Raw genomic sequence first — 27775 nt, forward strand, 5'->3', positions numbered from 1 at the left:
TTTTATTGATGTTATTTAATGCAGCATCTACTCTAAATAACCTCAATAAAATTGGCCGCATATTAAATTCACTCGTGTTTGTGACAACTTTTTTTGAAACCAAACCAAGAATTTTTAGATGACAAGTGGTTTGTCTTTGTACATTTAATGTATATATGTTTCATCTAGTTTAATCAGTTGGACGTAAGACTGTCAAGCCCAGAACATACTTGAAATGCCAATTGTTTCATATCATTGTAAGTGTCTCATATCGTAAGTGTGTTTTCAACCAGTGCAAGAAATTCCAGTATTTCCGTGTCTATGAACGCGCGACAGTCTAGACCACAACCATGTCTTTGTATATTTGTTACAAGGTGTGTGTATTTTATCCAGTTTTTTAAGATAGAAACAGAACTGTCAGGTCCAGGAACGCTCTTAGAGAGCCAAGGTTTCATATCATTATAAATGTCAGTGTCACGTGTTCAACAGTGCATATGTTTCCAATGTTACGTGTTCCACGAACACAGGACACTTTAGGCCAGAACTAGGAATATATTAAGTTCCAAGTGCTGCTTGCCATGTATGCGTTGCATTTCAAAGTAATGTTTTGCAACCCATTGATGTTTTTCCAGGCTATCACCTTTAAATTTTCTTATTATGATGATTGTTATCAGATTTTCCCTGAATTAATTTTCAACAGGAACTGATGATGACTCCAAGGGAGTCGAAACCGGTCTTCTTATAATTTAATGTATTTTACAATGTGTTGAATGGTGGAACATCCCTTAAACTCTTATCTTATTAATTAAACATCAACACGGAAATGAAGATCATAACCTACGATATGCTCCAAATATAACACTTAGCAAGTCTTTTCCTCAAATCTTTGTTCAGTGGTCCTTCTTTTGCTATGGCAAATCTTTTCTTAATTTCTGTTGTGCAATACGTATAATCTCTGATCATACTTCCCAAATACTTAAAGTTACTGACTTGCTCTATTTCTTCTCCCCCTATACTAATACTGTATGACAACTACCTCTTCCAACAATTATCATACTTTTGGACTTTTTCTTAATTCTCATTCCATATTCTTCTAGTTCCATGTTGAGTTTATCTAACATTTGTATCATTTCACGTTCGCTTTCTCCCATCACAACCATATCATCTGTAAATCTTATACATTCTACTCTCCTACCTCCAATACAAACTCCACTTTTTCCATTAAAACTTTCATTGATTATTTCTTTGAGATAGATGTTGAACAGTGTCATTGATAAAGAGCAGCCCTGTCTTACACCTCTTCCTAATTCAATTTCTTCACTCATCTCATCTCCTATTCTCACTCTTGCTCTCTGGTTTAAATACAAATTCTTTATTAGCCTTCTATCCCTCCAATCAACTCCATGTTTCTCCAGGACTGTTATCAATTTGTCCCATCTGCCACAGTTAAAAGCCTTCTCAAGATCAATAAATACAGCATAAACCTTCCTCTATGTACCTCTCTCCTATCACCATCAGTAGCCCAATGGCATCTCTTGTTCCAACTCCTCGCCTGAAACCAAACTGTTCTTCACTCATAAAGTTATTCAGCTCTCCATATAATCCTTCTGTTGAGCATCCGCAGAAAGACTTTGGCTGCATGAGATATTAGACTCAATGTCCTATTTTCCTGTCACGTATATCTGATTACATAATCCAATTAACTCCTTTCTTCCTTCGTTATTTAAGGCTTTTAACAGTTCAACAGAAATCTCATCTATTCCCATTGCTTTTCTATTTTTCATCTCATTCAGTTATGCTTCAATCTCTCTTCTCAGTTTGGTTTCCCCCTTATCATACCCTTTAACCAGATCTTCCTCCTCTAATTCAAGTTTTTCTTCATTTGGTTGGTTGACCCGATCATATAGCCATTCTATATATTCTTTGCATCTTTTCATTATTTCTGGGGGTTCATACTGTATAACATTGTGCCATCTGTAGCCTCTATTTCCTTACTGTTGTTGTTCCTTCTCTTTTCTTTGAATACTATATTTGTTGCTTCTTTGTACATCAAGTCATATTTCCCTTCTTTCACCAGTTGCTCTATGTCATCTCACTATTCTGACATCCATTTCTTCTTTGCTTTTTCTGTTCCTCTTAATTCATTATTTAACCTCCTATAGTTACACTTTCCTTCTTCTGTATTTACTGTTTTCCATTTCCTGCATTCCTCAATTTTGTTTATCACTTCTGATGTTATCCATTCCTTCTTTGTCCTATTCCTCTCCTTGACTCCAAGAGTTATCTTAGCTGCTTCTTTTATCCCATTTTTAAAAGTTCCCATCTTTTTTTCCCCCTACATTTTCTGTTTCATTTCCTAGAGTATTACTGTTACGGCATAAGTTGATTGTAAATTTCTTTTAATTATATCTCTTGGGGGTATCGACATACGACTTCGCCATGGAGTTTACCATATTAGCAGATATATTTTCCACGATATCATGCTGCGTATTGTATAGCTGTCACAGTCCCTTATAATTAATTTGTTTTGGCGCCTTGCATGATGCCCCTGCGCAATCGTTTATGTTGAGGAGCATGGCTTCCAAACGTAAAGCAGATCAACTTGATTGTGCTGGTATTTTGACATTTCTAGAAGTGGGGGGGGGGGGTGATGATGGGATATTTTCCTTAGCAAGTGATGATGAGTGGATTTATATTGAAGAGGACAGTGAAAGTGATCCTGAAAGTGAAGTGGCTCCAGATGAACCAAATGACTAGGAAGACGCTTAGAATATGACAGCTGCCTCAGTTCATTGCCAGTGGTGCGCCGATACCAGGATTTGCTTTTAGAAGGGGAAATACAATGAATATACAGTAGTTTTAGTGATGTTCATAGTGTCGAAGAATACTTCAACACTTTCATAGATGACCTTGTTTTGGCCTATATCACACAGACAGCAATCTACAAAACCTATAATCATCCTGATACATAACCATGTAAATAACATAAATAATGTTTTTTTTGGTTTTTTTTTTTACAAGTTGCTTTACGTCGCACCGACACAGATAGGTCTTATGGCGATGATGGGACAGGAAGGGGCCAGGAGTGGGAAGGAAGCAGCCGTGGGCTTAAGGCACAGCCCCTGCATTTGCCTAGTGTGTGTAATATATTCTGTTACAATTTTCAGGTTTATTTCTAGAACTTACTATTGTAAATCATGTGGTTAAAATCAGCTGTATCAGATTGTCACTACATCAGGAGTGGACGATGTGTACGTCATTGGGTCATGTGGCCGTTCAAATAAAGCTCTCCCATTGGCTACTCCTATCTCACCTATCCACAGCCTAAGCTTTCCCCTGACCTCAAGTCAGTCGTCATGTAGCCTGCACCTGATTGATTCCGACTCCTTCGGTGATGTGGTACTTTGAAAAATAACTTTTATTATTACTGGTCATCTACCTCAAGGTGTTCCATACCTAAAAGTGTGAAAATGGGAAACCACGGAAAACTATCTTCAGGGCTGCCGACAGTGGGGTTCGAACCCACTATCTCCCGAATACTGGATACTGGCTGCACTTAAGCGACTGCACCTATCAAGCTTGGTATAAATAATGTTAGTAACTCATTGGTGAAGTATATATATCACCATCAAATTACATTAAACTGTGTATAAACTTTAGCAGGAAATATTTAAATATCACAAAGTGGGGGGAAATATATTCAGAGCCGGTTATACATGTGAAGAACTTAGTACCCAATTAAGAGGTTAATGACTATGTCAGAGTCCATGTTTCCACACCATAGAAGAGGGTAGAGAACACCCAGCAGGGCAAAAGCCTGACCTTCATGGTCATTGCTAACAAATGATTTTTAAACAGATTAGTCATCTTAATAAAAATTACCCTAGCTTTTCTAATCTGATACCTCACCTCATCAGAAGGAACCCCAGGTCATTTATTTACTTGTTCAGTGAGATTCTTGTCTATCTTAATATGACACGCAGGGACTCTGTTTTTACTAATCATCGTTTTTGTTTCCTAAGGATTTACATCTAACACCATATTCACTGTTTTTTTTTTTTTGTATAAGAATCAATAAGATAATGCAGGCTATCTTGAATGTTCGCAAAAATCACTGTGTCATCGGCATACTAAATGTTATTTATCCAGGTGCCATTTAAGAGTACTCCCATCTTCACATCACATGTGAAGTTTGTTCAGTATCCTGATATTGTTTCAAAGGTGTAGGGATGTGTATTGCAACATCTGTGCATGCTTCATTGATTAGCAGAAAGCTTTCGACAGAGTAAAACATCAGAAGATGGTTGAAATTAAAAATAAATAAAAAAATTTTAATGTACATAATTATACCTAAATAAACATGATGTACCTATTAAAGAGAAAAATGTCTGTAAAAATCCTCATTTCTTAACATATGTAGGTACTTGAATGTATGCGTTAGTAATTTTAGATTTGTGAGTTTTTTGAAATCAGGTGGGTGAAAAAAATTATAAAACTCGAAAGTGGGCGATGGTCAGAAAAAGTTTGGGAAACCCTGCTCTACATTATAATCAGAAAGTAATGTTGATATCTCAACATATTTCTTACAGCGCTGATTATAGTGACGGATATAATTGGCTCCTCATGGCCATGATTACTCAGTGTTTAGAGGTTAACCTGATGTATTTCTTTTCCTTTCTTGTAATGCCACTGATGTGCATGATACAGAGAGGTTGTGGGTTTTGGGTTATGCAGCTGTCAACTTGCATTTAAGAGACAGAGGGTTCGAACTCCACGGTAGTCCTGAGAAAACGTTTCTGTGGTTTCCCCACTTTTACACAAGCTGTACCTTAATTCAGGCCACAGCCACTTCCTTTCCACTCCTAGCCCTTTCATGTCACATCGTCTCCATAAGATCTACCTGTGTCGGTGTGGCGTAAAGCAAATTGTAAACAAAAAAAGTGTAAAGATTTTTTCAGTTCTCTTCAATCATATCATTTAACACTCTCACTTTCCATTAAAGAAAGTCTTTTTACAACTTATAATCTTAAAGCAAATCAAACATTTCACGAAAAGTTACATAAAAAACTCCGTAATAGACTGAAATCACAACAGTGTCATATTTCCATTTGTAATCACGTTTAGGAAACAGTGATGATGATGATGATGATGATGATAATAATGATAAGAAGAAGAAGAAGAATGTTATTGGCTTTATGACCCACTAATTACTTTTACAGTTTTCGGAGATGCCGAGGTGCCAACATTTTGTCCTACAGGAGTTCCTTTACGTACCGGCAAATTTCCGACATTTTTGAGCACCAAATATCACTGGACTGAACTAGGACTGAACCTGCCAACTTCGGCTCAGAAAGCCAGCGCCTTAACCGGTGATGACAATATTTTGTCTACTTTGCTCCAAAATCTCGCCAACACTTTTAGGCCTAAAAACTTGCTTATTCGCTTGATGCGAGAGAAAATGTTTTTGGTCGTATTGGTATTATAAATTTACTCATTCGAAACAAATATTTCAGGTTCCCTATGGGAATCAACATCATCTGATGACCAGGCAGGCATCAACTTTTGAAAATGAGACAAAGTCTCTCATAGTACATTGGCACTGCAGGTGGCTCCAAGTAGCCTACGCAGTGGCCTCCCCGGTATGCACTAGCCATGCATCTTGGTTGGTGTGCTATTTACCAACTGCTGAGCCCAACTTAGCACACTGGGGTGAAACGCTGGCAACCAGGAATGAGTTAGCCGGAAAATATATAATGTCCAATAACGGACCAACTATATTGGTATTATGAGCAGAATTATGTCGAAGTCCTGTCCATTTATTACATTTACACAAAAGACAGCGAAACATACATATCCCTATTCTAAAACTATGTTGTTAGAAGACTTAACATGAACAGTAAATTGATTTTGTTTACATAACTGCAATTGAACACCGTCGTCTCTTATCAAGTATTTGTTCTCTATTTCTTCTTTTTGGGCTTTCCTTCTACTGGAGGGAAACGTCACAAGTATACTGTAGTCTCTGACAATATTTACATGTAAGAATTTAAAACCATATCAATATCCACACAGTTTTAAAAGTCCCCTATTTGCACTGATGTGTACAGTGGAGTGAGCTTTTTGTCAAACAGCTGAAATTTCAACATGCTCCGTTGGCTACAATGATTCTCTTGCAGACAATGACACCGCTGCTACCTCCCATGTATTATTTATTAACTCTATGGTCTTAATTACTGGGATGCTGTTTATTATCTAAAGGGGTCCAAAATTCGGGACACCGGCCCCTCACAATGGTACTAATCACTAGTAAAACGGAACCATGGTGTTCCTCCTACAATGGTACTAATCACAGGTAATGTAGACTCATTGCGTTTCTCGCATGATGGTACTAATCACAGACAATGTAAACCCATGGTATGTCACACACAATGGCACCACTCACAGGTAACATGAAACCATGGCCTTTCGCACATAACGGCACCATTCACAAGCAACGCAGACCCATGGTGCTCCTCACCTAGATGTACGAATCATGGGTGCCAGTATTCCCGTGGTGTTCCTCACTTGGTGGAACTAATCACAGGACACGTATACTCATGGAGTCGCACACATAGTGGTACTAATCATAAGCAATGCAGATCCATGGTGCATCACACATTATGGTAACGCCCACAATCCCATGGTGTTCCTCACATAGTGGTACTAATCATAGGCGCCGTTATTCCCATGGTGTTGCTGACATAGTAGTACTAACCGCAGGCAACATAGACCCATGGTGCTGCACATAAAGTGGTACTACTGATAAGTAACGCAGACCATACTGAACGCAGTGGAATGGACTAGTGAAATACACACGACTATCTCTTACACAAGCAACACTCAGACCCATAATGTTCAGCACAGAATGGTACTGCTCCTATTTAACGTAGACCCTGGCAAGGTGGTACTAGTCGCAAGTAACGTCAACCCATGGTGTTCTGCACGTAATGGTACTAATCATAAGTAAACTCATGGTTCTAATGTCATCGTCCCTTGGACACCCCTTTTAGTCGTCTCTTACGACAGGCAGGGGATACTGAGGGTGTAGTCTACATCTGTATCCCCCACCCACAGGGGGGTAGAGAGAGAGGGGAAAAAGAAACAAGGTGATCCAGCACTTTGAAAAATAAAGTACCAGACCAAGAAAGACAAGGGCCACGAAGGGCGTGAAAATGAAAGACTCCCTACGCCTTGAATGCTCTAATACCGTTGGTGTCGTAAAAAAACAAGAGTTGACCAAGGGAGGTCGAACAGGATAGATGAAAGTGAGGAGCCCGGCACAAGCAAGTGGAAGCAATGTCAGGACTCTGCTAAGGGCCCCGTAGTCGCCAACCCACGCTCCCAAGTTGAGAGCCCCTTGGGGCCCCTTTTAGTTGCCTCTTACACCAGGCAGGGTACACAGTGGGTGTATTCTTCATCTGTGTCCCCCACCCACAGGGGGTTGCTCCAGATTTTTTGGCCAGTGTGAAAAATTTGCATTTTAGCCATTCCCAGGGAATGTTACCAGAGTTGTAGATGTCGTTGAATACTGCAGCCAACCAATTCACATTATCTCCACTAATAAACTTTAGAAATCCAGCATTCACACTGTCAGGGCCAGGGGCTTCACCCTCTTTCAGTGCTTTTATTGCAGGTTTTACTACTTCTATCAGACTTCTTGGTCCTGTTTTGCCATTTATTTTAGAAGGTTCTGGTTGATCACAAAACAGCTCTTCTATGAATATTTTCCATGTATCTTTAATTTCTCCTTGTCCAACATTTATTTTTCCTTCATTATCTACCTACTTGTTCCCTGTCCTAGTTCTGTACCTCCCTGTCACCTCCGTAACTTTCTGATGAACACTGAAACAGTTATATTTCAATTGTAAGTTCTCTATTTCATTACATTTTCCCTGTATTTCTCTTTCTTTCTTTAGCTGCTTGTATCTCTTTCCTTTACTTTTTGTGGATCTTCCTACATTCATCAGGGTTGCTTTTGCTTTCCTCTAGTCCATCAAGGATCTCTTCGGTCATCCATGACTTTTTTTTTTGGTGGCATCTGATTTCAGATGTTCCTCTTCAATTGATTCCTCAGCAGAAGTTAGTTCTCCAATATCTCCAATGCCTTCAGACATGGAACTGAATTCACTACTAAGATGCACTTTTACTTTTCCTCTTACCAAAGATTCTTTTAATTTACATACACTTGTCTGCAGGACTCATTTCTTTTTAATTTTTTCATTCTAATTTTAAAAACAACAACTAGGGGAACATGATCTGAGTGAATGTCAACACCTGGATTTATTTTCATTGAAACACAGCTGTTTCTATATCTCTGATTTATTGAAATGTAATTGGTCTGGTTCCAGATAATATTTTCATCTGACTCTCCCAGAGACAACCAAGTGCATAAACATCTATGTTTTCAAGGAATGAAAGAGCTGAACAGCTTAGTACTTTTGCAGGAGAATGGAGATTTGTATGAAGAAACACACTCTTCACACTACCACACCAAGTCCACAGTGACATATAATGTGGCCTTCAGATCATTTTCCTACTTTTGCATTAAAATCTCCCATGATTACTGTAAGGTCTTTCTTTGAAATCTATTTCAAAACACCTGACAATGAGGAGTAAAACTCTGCAACTTCATCTCTAAGGTCTGTTATTGCGACATACATCTGGATAATGTTCAGTTGTGTAGGTCTAGCATTTATTTGAAGCAACAACACTCTTTACAAGACAGGTACAAAATTGGCAACACATTCTGCAATTTGTCTGGATACTATAAATCCTACTCCAGACTGATACTGTCCCTGAGCAGTAAACTCTGTGTTCAGTGATATCAAAAGAACCTGACCCTGGCTATCGCACTTCACTTAGTCTTATGATCATAACCTCCATTCTTCAATGATAACCGCCTCCTTGTTGTAACATTGTTCAAAACTGCCCCCCCCCCCTCCCTAACCAGAGATTTGATAGAGGAACTTGAAACTCCAGAACATTTTGTTTTGAACACAGCCATGATATGTTACTAGATAATATCCATTTGGATCTTTAATACAATAGTTTATCATTGCTTTCTGCATTCTCACGGTGTTGATCAATGATACTTGTCCTGAATTCTGGCCTTAAGTAGACCCTTTGGTCCTCAATTTCCTTCCCCTTAAAACATTAGCCCACCTGTCTTCAACAACATTCTCTTTTCCTTCCCCTCCCTCTTGTATATCTACCATATCCTGTTCATTGTTTTCACAGAGATGCCAACTTTCAAGAAAGGCAATTAGTAATGCAACCGTTAGGGCACCACGGGGCAGGGGGGTCGGCCGTAGATTTTTAATTTTTTTTTCATTTTTTTCATCTCACTAACTTACACATCATTGAAAAATCGATGAACAACATACAATTCAGCCAGATGTAACATATTCAAAGAGTGGCATATGAACAGTGTATGAATCTTACCTGCTAGAGTAACAGGTGATCTGCAGCACACATCTGAGTAGAGGTTGAAGGATCATTTCTTTTGAGCTCTGTAGTTGCCCCCTTAGCAGCTTGTAATACCTGTTCGGTAAAGGTACACTGGTGACATGCTTTTTCCTTTGATATCATGTGCATCCTCTGCACTAACAGAGCACATAACAGTTCGGTGTTCATATTAGCATGAAACTCAGTCTTGTTCTTCCACACCAAACTAAAATCTCTTTCCACTGGAACATTGCTAATGAGTACTACAAGAATAGCCATCACTGACTTACTCAGTGAAGGGTACTTCCTTATACCTGAAGCACCTACAATCTTCGATATTTCAAACCAAACTCTGTTGGCTCTTTTATCCTTGTCAAAAGGGAACCCATCAAATTGGAAACGACTAAACTCGGTTTCCAAAGAATCAATTTCTTTTGATGACAGAATTTTAGAAAATAGTCAATCATAAATTCTATTGATAAAAAAACTCTCTTATTTCCTCTGGAAAACATTAGCAACTTCAGCATGTTCGAGAAACTTAACCCTAATTGGCCATTTGTTGACAATGTACTCACATTTTTTGTACAGAACAGTCTCACATCAGAATAAAACTTTTTCAATGTAGATTCATCTAGAGAAACTGCTCTTGTGTTTGCCCCAACGACCAACTCAGTGTCACTTCACTGTAACTTAGCAGAACTAAATTTCACATCAAGCAAATTACTATTGGACTCTAGAACAGAGGATCTCTCACAAAGCGAACAATAAGGTCACTGAAAAATTCATTTAACTTTGAATAAAGTTTATGAATAAGTGGTGTCTCTTTTTGGAGGAATACATTTTAGGAGATGAAAAGTGGAAGAACAGAGCTGAGAAACAAAAGGTAAAGCTTAGTAGATGGATTTTTAATATGTTCCTTAACTCTCAGAAATTTTGAGTTGACCTTGTCAGAATCTGATTCACAGAAGAGAATTTTTCAAGGGTTCCACTGTTCTAAAACCCTTGATACACACTGGAGAAGAGAAAACAATCTGGTAGAAACATACTTCAAAATTTTGTGAGGCTTTTCACCAAAGACTTCCTGGCATACCTTTAAAGCACTTTGCTTCTTTGAACTCTTCAGCAAATGGTAATAAATATCAATTAAAACCTGTTCAATGTAACATTTACAAGAGCACTGCATCCCCTTTGAGCAGCTAAGTGCACAAGATGACAAGCAAAGCCTTGCACACAAATATTAGAATTTTCTTTACAAATAAAGAAGCTAAAACCTTTTGGAAACACCAGTCACAGGACTTGCATTATCATATGCAAAACCTACACAGTTATCCCACAGAATCCCACTCTTCAATTCAACATCCAAAACACTGAATATTCCTTTGCCTGTATTGTCACTGGATTCCCGAATCGTAAGAATTATCGTTGGAATTTGCGTAGGTAGATTCCCCATTGAAAAGCGTCACAAATAATGGGTAGAGCCTTTTGTCATTCATACCGTTATTGCCGTCTGTTGCCAGGGCAAAGGGCTGGGACTTGATCAACTCGGTTAACTTTCCTTCAACTGTAGAAGCCAAAGTTTTAACTAGCACTCGCGTTTTTGTTCTTGCACAATCGTACTTCAAAGCTATTTCGAATCTGGAAAAATTTTCTTGAACAAACATCCCGCATGATCACTGCAGGCTAAAGGTAAGTAGTGTTCAACAAGAAAAGTCATGAACAACAACCCCGCGTTTGTTACCGAGCTTTCATCTTCCGAGGATTTAGCAAAAATGGTTAAATTCTTGTCTGTGTCCCTCAGCTTGACTGTATCCTTATGTACTTTGCTAGCCACGTGTTTAGAACAGTTGTCTCGTTCACCATGCACAATTGAAAAATCGCAGCTACACACACTACAAAACGTATGTGAAGGAGATTTTGAGGAATGCAGTAAACAGGGCCATTCTTTCAAGTATTCCTCCCTAAATTTTTTAACTACTTCTGGTTTCTTACTAGTGTCACTAGTCACTGTAATGTCATCACAAGTATTTTCCTGCAAAAGAAATCACTTCATTATTTATTTCAAACTCTTGTAACACACTATTAGCATATCCTAGAACAGGGATGGCGAACCTTTTCCAACTAGTGTGCCATTTTAAGTCTGGTTTATTATTCTGAACTGTCTACTGTGCGACTTGTCATTTTCTTTGGAATGGCTACAACCCCTCCCCACCACCTGACTTCCATCCCTAATTCCATATTATGTTTCATGATACATTCTTACATATATATGTTGTAAAATACATTTGACTGCATGTTCCGTGGTCGTATTTTGTCAGTACCACAAAAATACATTTTGAAATCATCATCATCATCATCACCATCACTGGTGGTCTGCCTATCGGCAGGTCTTTGCATGAATTCTCCACGCTGTTCTGTCTTCAGCCATTCTCTTGTCTTCTATTTACTTTTACACTGTCCACTAATTGATACCTCTTCCTCTCCTCAGTTTCCCTTGTATCTTCCCTTCCAATGCTTCGGTTATTAAACAATTTTGTCGCAAGCAGTGGCCTAACCAATTTTTCTTCCGTCTTTGGAGGCATTCCAATATTGTTCTCCTTCCTTCACCCACTCTTTTTAATACTTCCTCATTCCTTACTTTTCCCTGCCAGCTGATTTTCTCCATCTTCTGCCAGATCCACATTTCAAATGCTTCTAGTCTACTTTCTTCCTCTTTCCTCAACGTCCAAGTCTCAGCCCCATAAAGCGCCACACTCCACACAAAGCACTTCACTAACCTCTTCTTAAGGTCCCTACTGTATTTAGAGGCCCACTCAACAGTGTCTTTGTTTCATAAATGCTTCCTTGGCCATTGCAATTCTAGTCTTCACTTCATCCAAGCAATAAAGATCACTTCTGATTATGCTTCCTAAATATTTGAATTTAGACACTTGTTCGATCTCCTCCCCCGAAAGTACTATTTTAGCTGTTGAGTCCTTCTTTGACCCCATGATCATTGCCTTGGCCCTTTTCCTATTAATAACAACATTGTCAAGATTGTCAATCTTATGTTAATTTTAAGGACACTTACTCTAAAGCATTACTTTGTCAATTTATATATTTTTCATCTAAAGTGTTATGTGGCTGAAGATGTTGATAATATATGAAACATGCACCACTTTTAACCATTAAATTGCATTAAGCAATCATTGTATCGACTAGGTGGAAAATAAATAAATACTTAATTGTGAATCAATAGGGACTTGAGGTATGATTTAAAAATAACTTCCATATTCGAAGAGCGTATGCTTTGCTTTAACCACGCCATGATCCTTCTGCCCATTTTCTTTGAAATTAGATCCCCACGCACAAGCACGAACTCACGAACCACACAAACAATATACATTTTCCCTCAAGAATTGTACATATGTCACTGATATGTATTTAATCACTATTATACATACTACTGACGAAATGAGCACTGCACTGCATGCGACTGTCTGGAAATGTTAAAAGCACATGTTTGGGAGATCACTACCGGTACTTCAGCCAGCCGGACAGCCAGCAGTCACGCGCGAAATCAAAATTCAAGGATATATTCTTCCTGTCACAAATTTGTAACTAAGCAAGATAGGAACTTCGGGATTGTTTTAAATATAACTTCCATATCTGAAGACCATTTGCCTCGCTTTGAGCCCCCATGCAAATTCAATAGGAAAGACGCTGGCCAGCGACTGACTTTTTCGTGCCTACACATAAAATTTCCTGAACATGAGTGAAAATAAACGCATATACTGCATTTTGTTATCATTTAAATTTAAAAATAAACTTATCTACATCAAGCTGAAATGTTTCTTTACCAGCAGTGAAATAATTAGGAAAATAATGAATATAAAATAGGAGTTATGGCATGATAAGTTCTATGCAATGAAGATTTTGCATTTTTTAACGTTAAGAATTTCATACTTAGGTTCCGTATTGAAACAAGATTTACATCAAAGAAAGGATAATAAGTTCCACCTTTTCAATACTATATATTGTGTCAAAGTTTTACATTACAGTTAAAACATCACAACTTTTGTACATTCGGTACCGGTTTCGACAGATTCTCTGTCATCATCAGCCAACGATAATTGTACAAAGACAAGTATAAATCATGGCTCTTATAGTGTGATTACAATGGTGAATTTAAAATATTCATTGTGTGGTTAAAATCCTTCCGATTCTCATATAACTTTAAATCGCGTTTTATTTCTTATAGGTTCTGACTTGGATCAGGATCTTTCCAAATCATTTATGTATTCACAACTTACAACATAAGATCTTCAAGTACCACCTTAGCAAGAACCTCAATTACTATTTTCTCAAAATGATATAAACCAACATTCCAGAATATAAGTCAACATATTGAATTGTTCAATGGACACTAACTATCAACATCAATACGTTGTGAAAAATTAACTCTATTTTTGTTTGCATTGAACATTTTAACATAATTCTTCCTTTCTTAAGTCCAAGTTGAAGCCCCAATCGAATTTTATTGTACATATTTTATGTGGAACACCATTTGACTAAATGTTTGTTTACCTTTTTAATGTGTCATACATGGCTACATGACTTCAATGAATCGACTGGTCAAAAAGTTAAAATATTACAGATTTAAGCCTACAATCAAATTTCACTATAACTATATATTACAAAAACAGAATTTCTCTCAACAAGTTATTCTTTTAATTAGAAATAATAAGATGTACACCTTATAGAAATATGACTATTCTCATTTTACTAACCTTCAATCTATCTATCTATATATATATATATATATATATATACACTATTTTAACCACACAATGTATATTTTTAATTCACCATTGTAATCACACCATAAGAGTCATGATTTATACTTGTCTTTGTACAATTATCCTTGGCTGATGATGACAGAGAATCTGTCGAAACCAGTACCGAATGTACAAAAGTTGTGATATTTTAACTGTAATGTAAAACTTTCACACAATATATAGTATTGAAAAGGTGGAACTTACTATCCTTTCTTTGATGTAGATTTAGCATTTGGCGAAACTTTCCATTATATTACCATTTTTACACTAAATTATTTTTTTACATTTTTTTTGTTAACCTTTACACTGCTACGCCCGAGATATCTCGGGCGCGGTAATGCGTCACGTCCTTGCTGCGCCCGAGATATCTTGTCGGTAACTTTAGCTAAAGTTCTGAACAGGAAATATATACCTTTGGAGTTTACTTTGTTTTTCAAACTTGAGAGGCAGCAAGCTACATCTTTTAGCAGTATAATGGGCCATCAGTCAAAACGGAGACTGCATTTTAACGCTATCTACGGTCAAATATCTGAAATAATGCACTCAGCTCAGCGCGCAACCTAGGTTGGCAGTCCCGCAAAGCACCTGTATCCAGGGTTTGCAAAAATGGCTTCAAGTAGCGGACGGCGCATTCTTTCCGAGTTCGAACTTATAGAAGCTGTGAATACCCTTGAATCGGAAGATGAGTACTCAGATATCAGTGATTTGGGTAGTGATTACAGTTCTAGTGACAGTGTTGACAGTGATAGTGCTGAGCCTCAAGTACCAGCTCCACAAACCAGGAAAAGAATTCGTTCCGAACCTGATTTATTTCAATGGCGCATGGGTAATATGTTTAGTCCTGTAATACACACTTTTGATGACAGTTCATCGGGTATACCATTCGGTGTGATTCATGATGAACCAGCGGTTTTAGATGTATTTCAGTGCTTCTTTTCACGAGAAATCATGGAGCATATAGGAGTTGAAACAAACAAGTACTTTGCATTTGTTACGCAAACAATGCCACCGACTCCAAGTTCAAGGCTACAGAAATGGAGGGAAACCACACCTGAAGAACTGTACGTCTTTTTTGCCGTGACAATGCTTATGGCAAGAATGAAGAAACTTACAATTCTTGAATACTGGTCAACTGATCCTCTAATAATGACCTCGCAGTTCTCGGATTTCATGTCTAGAGACAGGTACCTCTTACTATTGCGGTTGTTACATTTCAATGACAACAACAGTCAGCCTGAAGGTGACCGGCTATATAAAATAAAACCTGTAATTGAACATCTCAGAAACAAATTCAGAGAAACGTTCACCCCCATTTGAAAACATTTGCATTGATGAAAGTTTGACGCTTTTCAAAGGCAGGCTTCCATTCATTCAGTTTATCCCATCTAAGAGACACAGATTTGGAATAAAGACATTTGTTATCTGCGATTGTGAGACCGGTTACGTGCTGGATTTTATTGTTTACACAGGGTCAACTACAGAAATAATTCCTGAACGTGAATTTGGGGTATCAGGTGCAGCTGTCCTGACGCTAATTGAAAGGTACTTGCAGAAAGGACATACACTGTGGATAGATAACTGGTATTCAAGTCCACAACTGTACGATCACCTACACAAAAACAAAACCAACACATGTGGTACCGTCAGGAGAAACAGGAGGGGTATGCCGAAATTTACTACAAAATTGAAGAAAGGACAAACTGAATCAAAAGCGACAGATAACATGATTGCCATCAGGTGGTTCGATCGTAGGGAAGTTTGTATGCTGACCACGCGACATACAGACAAAATGATACCTACAGGGAAGACAGACAGACAGACAGACAGACAAGACTGCCTGTAGAGAAACCCCATTGCGTTGTTGAGTATAATAAGTATATGGGTCCTGTTGACCGGTCAGACTTGATGATCAGTTCTATAGAATGTGTGCGGAAGTCAATGAAATGGTACCGAAAGTTCTTTTTCCACCAGCTGGACATCACTGTTCTAAATTCTCATGCCCTCTTCAATGTCAAAACAGGACAGAACATATCACTAGCAGATTTCCAGCTACAGCTTATAAGGGAACTCATCCAGAAGTACCATGTATCTAGACAAACCAGTAAAAGAGGACGTCCTACATCTGGTGACCAACCACTCAGACTAACGGAGAGACATTTCCCATCCCCTGTACAGCCTACTCCAAAGAAGAAATTTCCTACAAGATGCTGCCATGTCTGCTCCAACACAACAACTGGCGAAAAGAAGAGGCGAGAAACCCGGTACATGTGCATCAAATGTGACGTGGCCCTCTGTGTTCACCCCTGCTTCGAAATATACCACACATTAGTGAAGTTTTGAAGACGGTACATTGGAGTGTCTGTTGTAAATTATGAAACAATTTGGTGTAAATTAGGTGAGTTGATATTTTAGAACTTGGTGTTTTCACTACATTTCTTATTTTGGCCAACCCTGGCTTAAACTGAATTTTTGTTACATTACTGTAATAGTGAAATGTTCCTTGATTGCTTTTTATTATGAAATAATTAGTCATAACCGATCTATTCAAGGCGATGACCAGTGAGTACTTTGACTATTATGGACAACCCTGATTTGAAAAATAGCTAAAAATGTCTCACATTCGTAACTGTTAAAAGAGTGTTGTCTAATTTGGTGAGAATTTAGCGCTTGTGCAAATGGAATATAGAATTTTTTATAGGAAAGTGTATTTTTGGCTCACATGGACAACCCTGATTTTTTGTGTTGTTAATTTTTGTGAGAAAAAAATAAAAATGAAATCTGTTCTGGAATTATTTGCCAGTTCATGTGAAATATCTTGCACAATTTTCATATTTTTCATGTATTGTGAGGCATTTCATTTTTAAAAAATAATTCAGCACCGAGGTTTCGGATAGTCGCTCACAATATTAGCAGTGAAAAGGTTAACGCAAAGGTGCCAACCTTTGAAATGGATTTTCCGTAATTCCCCTCCCCTTCCCTTCGAAAACTTTTTGGAGTCAGATCCAAAGCACACTCATCCCTTCTGGATAATGTCACCCTCTTTGCCCTTCCCAACAACAATCTATTCTAAGATATATCCTATTACAAAGGTGCCAACCTTTGAAATGGATTTTCCGTAATTCCCCTCCCCTACCCTTCGAAAACTTTTTGGAGTCAGATCCAAAGCACACTCATCCCTTCTGGATAATGTCACCCTCTTTACCCTTCCCAACAACAATCTATTCTGAGATATATCCTATTATACCATAAATTTGCACATTACCAGTTAGTTCTGTCATAAAACATTCTTTGTAAATTGTCTCCCCACGCAGCAGGTGCTTTTGTGTGGGATTTTTCTCGTAGCATTCTTCCCCCTGTGAGGACATTTTCACCTTATGAACAATAAGCGATTCCAGTGTAGGTGTGATTATTGTAGGCCTGAAGTCATTCTGTTTTTCCTATTAACACTGAAAACTCTTTCTGTTGGAGACTTAATGTCAGGTACACTTAATTGACGTCCGAAACGGGGGAGGAGCTTACGGTCAGCTGTTTCCAATATGGCGGCGAGATAGTGACGGGAAGTAAACATGACAGTGATCGAGTGTGCGTCTGTAGGATTTATTAAGTGTTCAAAATGTCTTTGGTGTCGTATGCGCGACTGTTGAGAGTTGTCGGAGATTTCACGCGTCCGTTAATGGAAGGGGAAGAAATATTCAAGCGTAATTACTCGATATGTGTAGGTAAAAAGTTTGAAACAGAAGATGAAACTGGTGTTGTAGCGTTGTCTTTACAATCATCCCACATCGATTCAAAACCGCACAAAGTTAATGTTGTCTTGAACAAGTAGGTGAAAATGTGAAGTGCAACTGTATATATAAAGCGGGTTTGTCAGAGAAATGTTACCGTTGACACGCTGATTCACCTTAACAGTTAAGCTACTGTAATTTTCCACTATTAGAGGTTATGGAGTAATTTCTTGTTGATTTGGTCCATGCCAAAGCCTTAGCCACGTGACGGGGGAGTTACCTGTTTTGTAAACTGTAATCTTGGGGAAGAAAGAAAATAATAATTCTACTAAGTAAATGTTGTAAAGCAAATAAATCCTAGGCTTTATACAGGCTTGTGTTGGAACAGCCCACATTAACTTAATGTTCTTCCATTTTTACCATCAGCACAAAATTTAGAACTTAGAACCGACAATAATAAGTATAAAAATTATAACTACCTACAGAATATGCAGACCAAAGTTGGAAAATTATAATTTAAGAGTACTATAACCTCTACAGTCACAGCTGTTTGGGGTTGAAGAATACTTGGTTTGTCCAATTCTACCAAATAATTAGGTTATGGCTTCTAATTTAAGATGACCGGGCGAGTTGGCCGTGCGGTTAGGATCGTAAAGCTGTGAGCTCGCATCCGGGAGATAGTGGGTTCGAACCCCACTGTCGGCAGCCCTGAAGGTGGTTTTCCGTGGTTTCCCATTTTCACACCAGGCAAATGCTGGGGCTGTACCTTAATTAAGGCCACGGCCGCTTCCTTCCCATTCCTAGACCTTTCCTTTCCCATCGTCGCCATAAGACCTATCTGTGTCGGTGTGACGTAAAACAAATAGCAAAAAAAAGTTAATTTATGATGGAAAAATACTACATGTTTTCTTTCATTGTTAGAAGTATTTTATAGGCAATTTAAATGCAGCGCTTAATTACTACCAGTTAAAGATATTACTCACATGTAGATAGTTAATTTACTGTCTGCTGTTACACATATGAAGAAGTTTACAAAGAGCGGATTACATTCTATGTGCAGCACAGAAGTATTAGGCTACAAGTTTATCAGTATTTTTGATGTAGCTAAATTTTTGTGAATACAAATTAGAGACAATAAGTATCAATGAGTACAATAAATAGTACCGATACCTACGCTGTGGAAAGAAGTCGTCTTCACAAGAATGCAGACTGCACACTGTCATATATCGCGTAACGCGTTTTCCAATTGACAGCGCGGAAACCCATCTTTCTCTCTGAACTTTTTGTACAGGAAAGTAGTGAACAGATTTCGCATCCGTTTTATACGATTTGCAACCGTATACAGAGCAGTACCTCCTCAAATTTGACAATTTTCTTTCTGTTTCCATCACGACGTCAATGCTTCGCCATGTAAATAAATCTCACCAGTCACTATGTTGCAGCTTCAAAATTCTACCGCGTGGCTGCGCCATCCAACTTTTCTGACGTCAATACTGTTATAATACAAGATTACATTTTTTAGTGAATAGAAGAGTAGAGTTACTTAATTCACAATGAATTTCACGATGCTCACGGGTAGCAGAAGGAAGTGACGATCGAATAAGTATCGTTGCCAACTCACAAAATTTTAAACGAAGAGAGTCGAGTACCAATGCTCGAAAAGATTTAATTCTCCTTGTTTCCTTATTTTTTTCGTAGAAATTATATTTTCCTTGTAATGTCGCTTTTCCGTAATCATTTACCCTCGGACCGTAATGCCGTAATCGTCCGGGGAAATCCGTAATAATTCCGGATAATCCGTAACAGTTGGCACCTCTGTTAACGGCATCAAATGCACCTTGAAATTCTGTACATAACACGATATTTTAACCGATAACATTCTGATTCACGGATATTTGGCAAACCCCTCTGCATTAGAGTAGGACAGCGCTACCCGCAAAACATGGGAGAAGGAAAGAGACGGAATTATCCCATTACTGATGTACTGCAATTTAAGGTTGGAACGCTCTATAGGACTGGGAAGTGACTAAGCGAAACGAACAAGAAACTTGTGCATTCGCACCAAGCTTTACATCTGCCTCCCCCTTCCCACCTCCCTTCCCTCCTCTAACACACAAGAGGCAGCAGCTGGCTCTCTTGCATAGCAAATATGGCAAGTTCGTCAATTTGAATCGTGCACCTGGAAGTAACAAATTAACCTCATTTCTCAAAAAGAAAAATTTTCTCCACTAATCCAATTGCACCATCCTTCTTAACCTAACACCAAGAGCATCCCTTATTTTTTTTTTTTGTCAGTAAAGTATTGACATACCCTGTGTATATTTCCATTTATTGAGGAACCAACTACTTGTATTTACAGGCTGTCATTAAAACAGGGTAATACATATTAAATTGTATCTATAATGTTCTCTTAAGGAAATATCTAAACTGTAATTAAGATATATTACACTATAACTAGTGTGATATTTCCTTGCTGTAGAGGTGTCTCAGGATCTTGATGGTGCCTTGGAGGACTAGTCAAGATTTCAGGGATGCGCTTTAATGGAAGTTTGAGGTGCTTCCACGTTGTGGCAAAGTGACTAGGTACAGTATACCATGAGCTACGACCATTAACCTTATTACTTCGATTTTTTGAAGGTGGTATTTAGATTTTTAGTAAGTGATAGTGGGTTCATAATTTTTCATTTTTTCAAGATTGACCTTCTCTGTCCGACTGCTATGGTGCTCAAGCCTAACAGTCAGATCTAAAATGAATCCCTGAGAACTGTTGTCTTTAAAGGCTATGACATCAATTCTCTGCGAACTATCGTTTATGGCCAGTCTGTGTACCTCCTCATGTACACTGAATCCATTCTTTCTCAGTTTCTTGGCGATGAAGGATCTGATATGGTGGTGCCGCATGTTCCTCAGAAGCTTTCTGTGCCTGCAGAATCACAAGGCATTACCAAGAAATTCTTTCTCTCTGTGGCAATGCTGACAGAGGTTGTTTTCGGGGATCTACTGGGCACTGAGCACACCACAAAAACATTAGCAGTCATCTTTATAGCCTCTCTCCAGTCATTACAAGACAGTCCAGTATGATTTGCACCCATGAGTTTGCTGGTGTATACCCTTTGTAAAGTTGCACTCGAAGTTCTTTTTGTGGTAGTGAACACCAGGAGATAAATTCACATTCTCGTAGCTCGTGACTGATCTTAATATCATACAGAGTATTCTTGGGGGAGAAACAGCTAAAATCATTCTACCTCCTAGTCGTGAAAGGGATGCAGGAGGAAGCCGAACTATATTGCCAGTATGGTACTCCTTTAAGTAACTGATGACTCCACCTCAGAAAAAATATTTTTCATAACATCAGCTATCCAAGCTTTATGTAAATGCCATGAGATAAGATGATGGGGGATCACAAAAGTACATTCTGAACAAATTGAAAGCAATTTCTTAACTTGGATTTGACAACTGCACAACAGATTAACAACTGTCCTCTTCTTTACAAAACTGTCATTAAAATCACACACACACAAAAAGGGTACTTACTTGTCAAAGAGATGTTTATCATGTGGCTCCCGAACACCAACCAGAATATCCACTGGGCGCATGGAGCTTGTGGCCAGGTAGTACTCGAACAAGCCATTCACAAGCCATGATTCTCTTACTGTAATTAAAAGCAGGAAAGTATCTTTCTCACTGCATAACTAATAGACACATGCTACCATATTTACTGTGTGCAAAAAGATAAAAGAGAAAGATAGTACTTTATGCCCTTGTAGAAACAACTGCCATCAAATCAGATATTTTCAAGAAACATCTGATCTTCGATTAGAAAAGAAAGAATAATTTCTAGAACATAAAATTAAATAACATAACATGCTATGCACTGGCTGCTAACAACTTCAATGTTTGTATATTGCTATGTAGTTTGAAAGAAATAAATCAGATGGAGATTTGGAAAGCCTAAGAAACTAGACAATTCTCTCCACGTAAACTACCACAATACAACAAGCAACCATCTTTCACATCTGAAACATAATCAACCTGAATGGGACAATTCCTTCAATCCTCTTCTATAAAACAGGAAAGATGTTCTTCAAGTACACAAAGGGAAATGGCAGAGGGTGCAAAATCGGGGCTGCAGGGTTTTCAAATTGCATGTGAAGTTTTCATATAGTGTAATAGCATGTGTTGCTGTGATCCCAACTGTACGTAGGTGGTTTGAAAAGTTCTCAGAATGTACTAGAATTAAGTATTTTACCTCGTGGAAATGCTCTTATTTTTCAACATAGTCTCCCTGTAGACTAATGCATTTGGTCCAGCGATGTTCCAATGCCTTGATCCCATCTCGAAAATGAGATTCCTCCAGGCCTGCAAAATACCTCTCCAATTCTGCTGTCAGTTCTTCCCTTGTAGAAAATCTCCGTCCACCGAGGAAAATTTTCAGCTTGGGGAATAGATGAAAGTCTGATGGTGCCAAATCAGGTGAATAAGGTAGATGTGGCAACAATTCGTACCCCAGTTCATGAAGTTTTGCCATGGCAATAACACTTGTGTGCGGCGGAGCGTTGTCCTGATGAAAGATGACCTTTTTCCTTGCCAAACCAGGCCTTGTTTCGCGTATCTTTTCCTGTAGTTGGTCTAGGGGGTTTGCATAGTATTGCCGCGTAATTGTTTGGCCAGTAGGAAGATAACCTATCAGCAGAATGCCTTTTGCATCCCAGAAAACTTAGGCCATGACCTTTCCGACCTTTTTTTGGTGGTGGTGAATCAGCATGTTTCCACTGCTTTGACTGCTGTTTTGTCTCTGGAGTATAGTAGTGGACCCAAGTTTCATCTGTGGTCACAAACCGGCGCAAAAACTCTTGTTGGTTGCACTGAAAACGGGCCAGACTTTGTTCGGACATTTCCAATCTGGTGCGTTTATTGTCCAATGTAAAGAGCCGTGGCACCCATATTGCGGATAATTTTTTCATACCCAATTCTTTGGTTAAAATATAATATACCCATTCAGAAGACATCCCTACAGCTTCAGCAATCTCCCGCACTTTCCGTCGACGATCCTCCATGACCATTTTATGCACTTTTGCGATAAATTCTGGGGTCGTAACACTTTTTGGCCGTCCACTACGCAGATCATCATCCAAGCTCTCCCGACCAAATTTAAACTTGCTGGTCCACTCGGCAACAGTTGAAAATGAAGGAGCCGAGTCCCCCAGTGTATTCAGAAAGTCGGCATGAATTTCCTTTGCTTTCATACCTTTCTTTACAAAGTATTTAATCGCTGCTCGAATCTCAATTTTTTCCATTGTCACAAATCACTACGCGGGAACAACAACAAAGAGTCGTCACTACCACACTCCTGCAGCTAGAGCACTGACACGCCACGTGTTCACTCACAAAGGATGTGCAATTATTGCACGGGAACCTCGTTGCTCTAGAACTGACATCTAGCGGTGATTCCAAGAACTTTTCAAACCGTCCTCGTACACTTCTTTTGACAAATATGCCTAAGTCCTTGGGGGTCATCCGAAACTTTATGAACCAAATAGCGTCATGGAACAAAACGTGAGACGTAGTGTTACTTAGTAACAGTGCTGTGTAGAACCAGTTTTATTATAAGTTAGAAATCTAGGAAGCACTGACTGTCACGGGTAGTAAAGGATGTATATAAACTCTGAAAAATAGGACTGGTAAAATGGAAGCATGTGTGTGTTAAGAAAACTGGAATATGTAATTAGGGACAATAAACATTTGCAGAATCATAGTTTAATATCAGTGCATTCTTGTAATGTGTATTCAATTTTCCATACTGCAATAATTACTCTCTTACATAATGGCAACCATGACAGGACGGGAAAAATTGAAGAAAGATCGCAAGTGAGACGCATATTTACACGGGTTATCAGCCAAGTGAAACAAAATCTACAGGAAAATACCATGGATAAAGTGGAACTGGAGTCATCGTTCAACATACTGGAAGATAAGGCAGTTACTTCTTCAAACTGGATGAAGATATCTGTGAATCTTGGTTATGTGAGAGCAAAGCAGAAGAGGAAGCCTACCAGAAAGATTACGATGACGTAGAAACCTACAGAGATGAGTATATTATCATCAAAACAAGGTATGAAAATGTTATGAAAGTTCATTCTGTAGCAGCAGACCAGGTCTACGAGATAAATAGTGCCATAGTACAGTCGCCTAACAGAAATTTCCGTCTCCCCAAACTGGAACTTATGAAATTCTACGGAAATGTAAAGAACTGGCTTGGATTTTGGGGCCAATTTAATAAAATTGATGCCAACAAATCTTGAGACGATGATGATAAATTTCAATATCTTTTGCAATTGAGGGTACATGGTTCGAAAGCTAGGGAACGGGTGGAATGTTTCTCTCCATCATGCGCCAATTATCGTCATGCTACTGAACAGTTAAAACCTCGGTTTGCAAAGAATGACCTCCTTATTGAAATTTATATATGTGAGCTTTTGTCCCTTGTTCTAAATCAAGCTACTAGGGGGGAAAGTGTGTCACTGAGCACTTTACACGATAAACTAGAAACTCAAATGCGAGCTTTGGAAACCTTAGGAGTTACCCGGGAGAAATATGCGAGAGTGTTCTACTAAGGATGCATGTTTACGGTGTGATAAATCATTCCATACTTCTGTAGTGTGTTTTAATGCCATGAAGTTAACGGTAGAGGCCAAGAAGAATTTGCTAAAGCAAAAGGCAAGATGTCAGTGTGTCTTAAAGCAGGGCACAATGCTAAGGAATGTAAATGTTTCGTGAAATGTTTGATCAGTGATAAGCGTCATGTTACAATAATGTGTCCACAGTTGTGTACGGAAGAAAGATCAGTGTCCAACAATACACCCAGGGATTCACAAACCAATGGAACAGACAGTTTACTATCTCAGCAGGGAGGACAGACATTGCTACAGACACTTATCGTAACTATAGTCACTGGTAGGACGACACGCTAGGCAAGGGTTCTTCTAAATTCCAGCTCACAGAGATCATACATTGTAGATCACATACCCAGAGAATTCAATCTGAAATGTTTAGGGGAAGAGACATTAAGCCATAACCTCTTTCGTGGAGGCGAGTTGAGGGAGCGGGAACATAAGGTCTACGATATCAAATTATGAAGCTCAGACCAGAAATATGAATGTTCAGTGACAGTGTTAGATCAAAGTAAAATATGTAATTTTGTTCCTCGACTGAAGAATAAGAAAATATTTCCGCAGTTGAAAGAAGCGACATCACACTCACAGATCAAGGTCACAATGCACCAGGTATTGACATTCTATTAGGAACAGATGTCCTTGGTAAACGTTGGACTGGCAATACCATGAAAATTGATGATATTATGGCAATTGAGACACTGTTAGGATGGACTATCATGGGATGCAGAAAGAATATAAAAGGTGGACAAGTGGTGGGCTCACTAATTATGAATTTCAGTTTATGGGATCTGTGGAAACTAGACATCATAGGAATTCAAGACCAAGCAGAGCTGAAATCGAAGGCATGAAAAGAAGAGATTTCAGAATTGTTGCAGCTATCTACAGACGAAGATAACAGATATGAAGTCTGCTTGCCATGGAAGGAAGGACATCCTGAGTTAACCGATAATCGGACGACAACGGCTGAGAAAAGACTAGTCAGTGACAAGACATTTTTTCAGAATTAATAACCTTAATGAATACCATGAAAGATGGCAACATAGAAATGGTTCCAGATGCAGAGGACAGCAGGTCAGGATATTAACTCCCACACCATGCAGTGATAAAGGAATCTAGTGATACAACAAAGATACGCCCAGTATTTGATGCCTCTTCTTGAGATACTCGAGGCAACTCGCTGAATTCTTGCTTGGAAACAAGACCAAATTTAATATAATTGATTCCGAATCTACTATTTCAGTTTAGAAAGAATGCAATTGGAGTTACTGCGGACATAGCCAAAGCATTTCTACAGAAGAGCGTAGCCCACGAGGATCGACAGTTTTTGAAATTTCTCTGGTGGAAAAGCTGTGACTCGCAAGGAGTTACAACATTAAAACATTGTAGGGTGGTATTTGGGCTTGTACCAAGTCCTTTCTTTCTAAGTGCTACTCTGCATCATCACTTCCAACAGGCACCGGAGGAAGTAAAGGAAACAGCTGAAAAACTGAAGAAATCATTCTACGCTGATAAATGCGTTACACGTGTTCATTCTGAGCAGGAGTTAAGAAAATTCATCGAAGAAGCAAAGGAACTGATATCCACCACAAAATTTGAGCTCTGAGGATGGACTAGTACACAACTTCATAAGGACACAGAAAAGACTGGAAGCAGTACAGTACCATTGCTGGGACTACTGTGGGAAACAAATGCGGACGAGATTTTCTGTGATGTCTTTACTATAGGATTCACCAATAACCAAATTACAAAACGTATGCTGCTATCCATTGCTCAGAAAGTCTTCGATCCTCTCGATTTTGCTAGTCCAACGATGTTAGTGCCGAAATTGCTCCTACAGGAAACTTTGAGATTAAATACCATTTGGGATGCGGAGAACTGCCGAAAGAGAGATTGGGCAAATTTCTGGCATGGCTGAGAAATGTGCGCTGGCTTGGGAAATGTTGGGTGAAATGAAGATTAGCAGAGGTCACGATTAAACCAGAAACAGTAAGCTACATGTTTTCAGTGATGCCAGCAAGAAAGCATACACTGCTTGTGCTTTCTTTCATACAGAGCATGATGGGAAGACAACCGTGCGTCTCACACAGGCCAAAGCAAGAGTGGCACCTTTAAAGGGCTGGTCTATCCCTCGACTTGAATTGATAGCAGCACTTATTTCATCAAAATTGTGCCATGAAGTGAAGAATAGCTTAGGAATAGAAGGATGTAAGACATACTGCTGGAGTGATTCGTCAGTCGTTCTCGCATGGATCAAGAGGGAAGATGACTGGAATGTCTTTGTCAGGAACAGATGCAGACAGATCAGACAAAACACCTTTCCAGATGAATGGAACTACATTCCAGGTGCTCTCAATCCAGTCGACTTGCCTTCCAAAGAGTGTGATGCAAAGGTTTTGTTCCTCGGCCAATGGCGTGAAGGCTCTGACTGGCTTCAGGAAGAGAACGCACAGTGGGCGCAGTTGCTCCAGAACAAGGAAAGAAAGAAGATGACTTTGTGCACTGTTTCCAGCAGCAACTTAAGATTCAGTGGTGATCATTATTTTTCCAACTATGTGAAGATTCTAAGAATGATTGCTTGGATACTGAGATTTCGACACAATTGTGCCAGTTCGAGCAAGCAGACGGGAGAACTTCACTACGAAGAAGTAAAGAATGCGGAAATAATGCTGTTACAATGCATCCAGTTTGAGCACTTTAGAAATGATGATCCAAAACCCCGAAGGCACGTTCAAAGACCAACATGGGCTGATTAGAGTCTCAACAAGGTTATTGCTTAGCGATGAACCAGACGAATTCAAGCACCCAATACTTCTACCTCATGACATCATAATCCATACAATCCATTGAATGTTATTTGAGAAGCACTGTCAAATGGCTGCCAGATCATGATCACCAACATCAGGGAAAAGTTCTGGATTATTGGCATCACAAGATTGGTACAAAACATAGTGAGGAAATGTAGACTATGTCAAAGCAAACCGGTTGAAGCCCCTTCTGCACCATTACTGAAAGACTGTGTTAAATGTGCAGCAGTATTTGATGAGACTGGCACTGATATGGCACGTTCCTTATACCTGCACTCGGGAGATAAGTAAGGATA

At 38.9% G+C, this 27775-nt stretch overlaps 1 protein-coding gene across 3 annotated transcripts in view; it reads right to left on the reverse strand.

Moving 5' to 3' along the window:
- Tsc1 (tuberous sclerosis 1 protein hamartin) overlaps nucleotides 1–27775 on the reverse strand; it is a 442531-nt gene that overhangs the window by 335515 nt on the left and 79241 nt on the right. For all 3 annotated transcript variants that reach the window (XM_067135484.2, XM_067135485.2, XM_067135482.2), the window contains one exon: nucleotides 21536–21653. In XM_067135484.2, the coding sequence (XP_066991585.2) occupies nucleotides 21536–21653 (118 nt within the window). The remainder of the gene's footprint in view (nucleotides 1–21535; nucleotides 21654–27775) is intronic.

Source organism: Anabrus simplex, chromosome 1 (genome assembly GCF_040414725.1).
Source record: "Anabrus simplex isolate iqAnaSimp1 chromosome 1, ASM4041472v1, whole genome shotgun sequence".
Classification (NCBI taxonomy): Eukaryota; Metazoa; Arthropoda; class Insecta; order Orthoptera; family Tettigoniidae; genus Anabrus; species Anabrus simplex.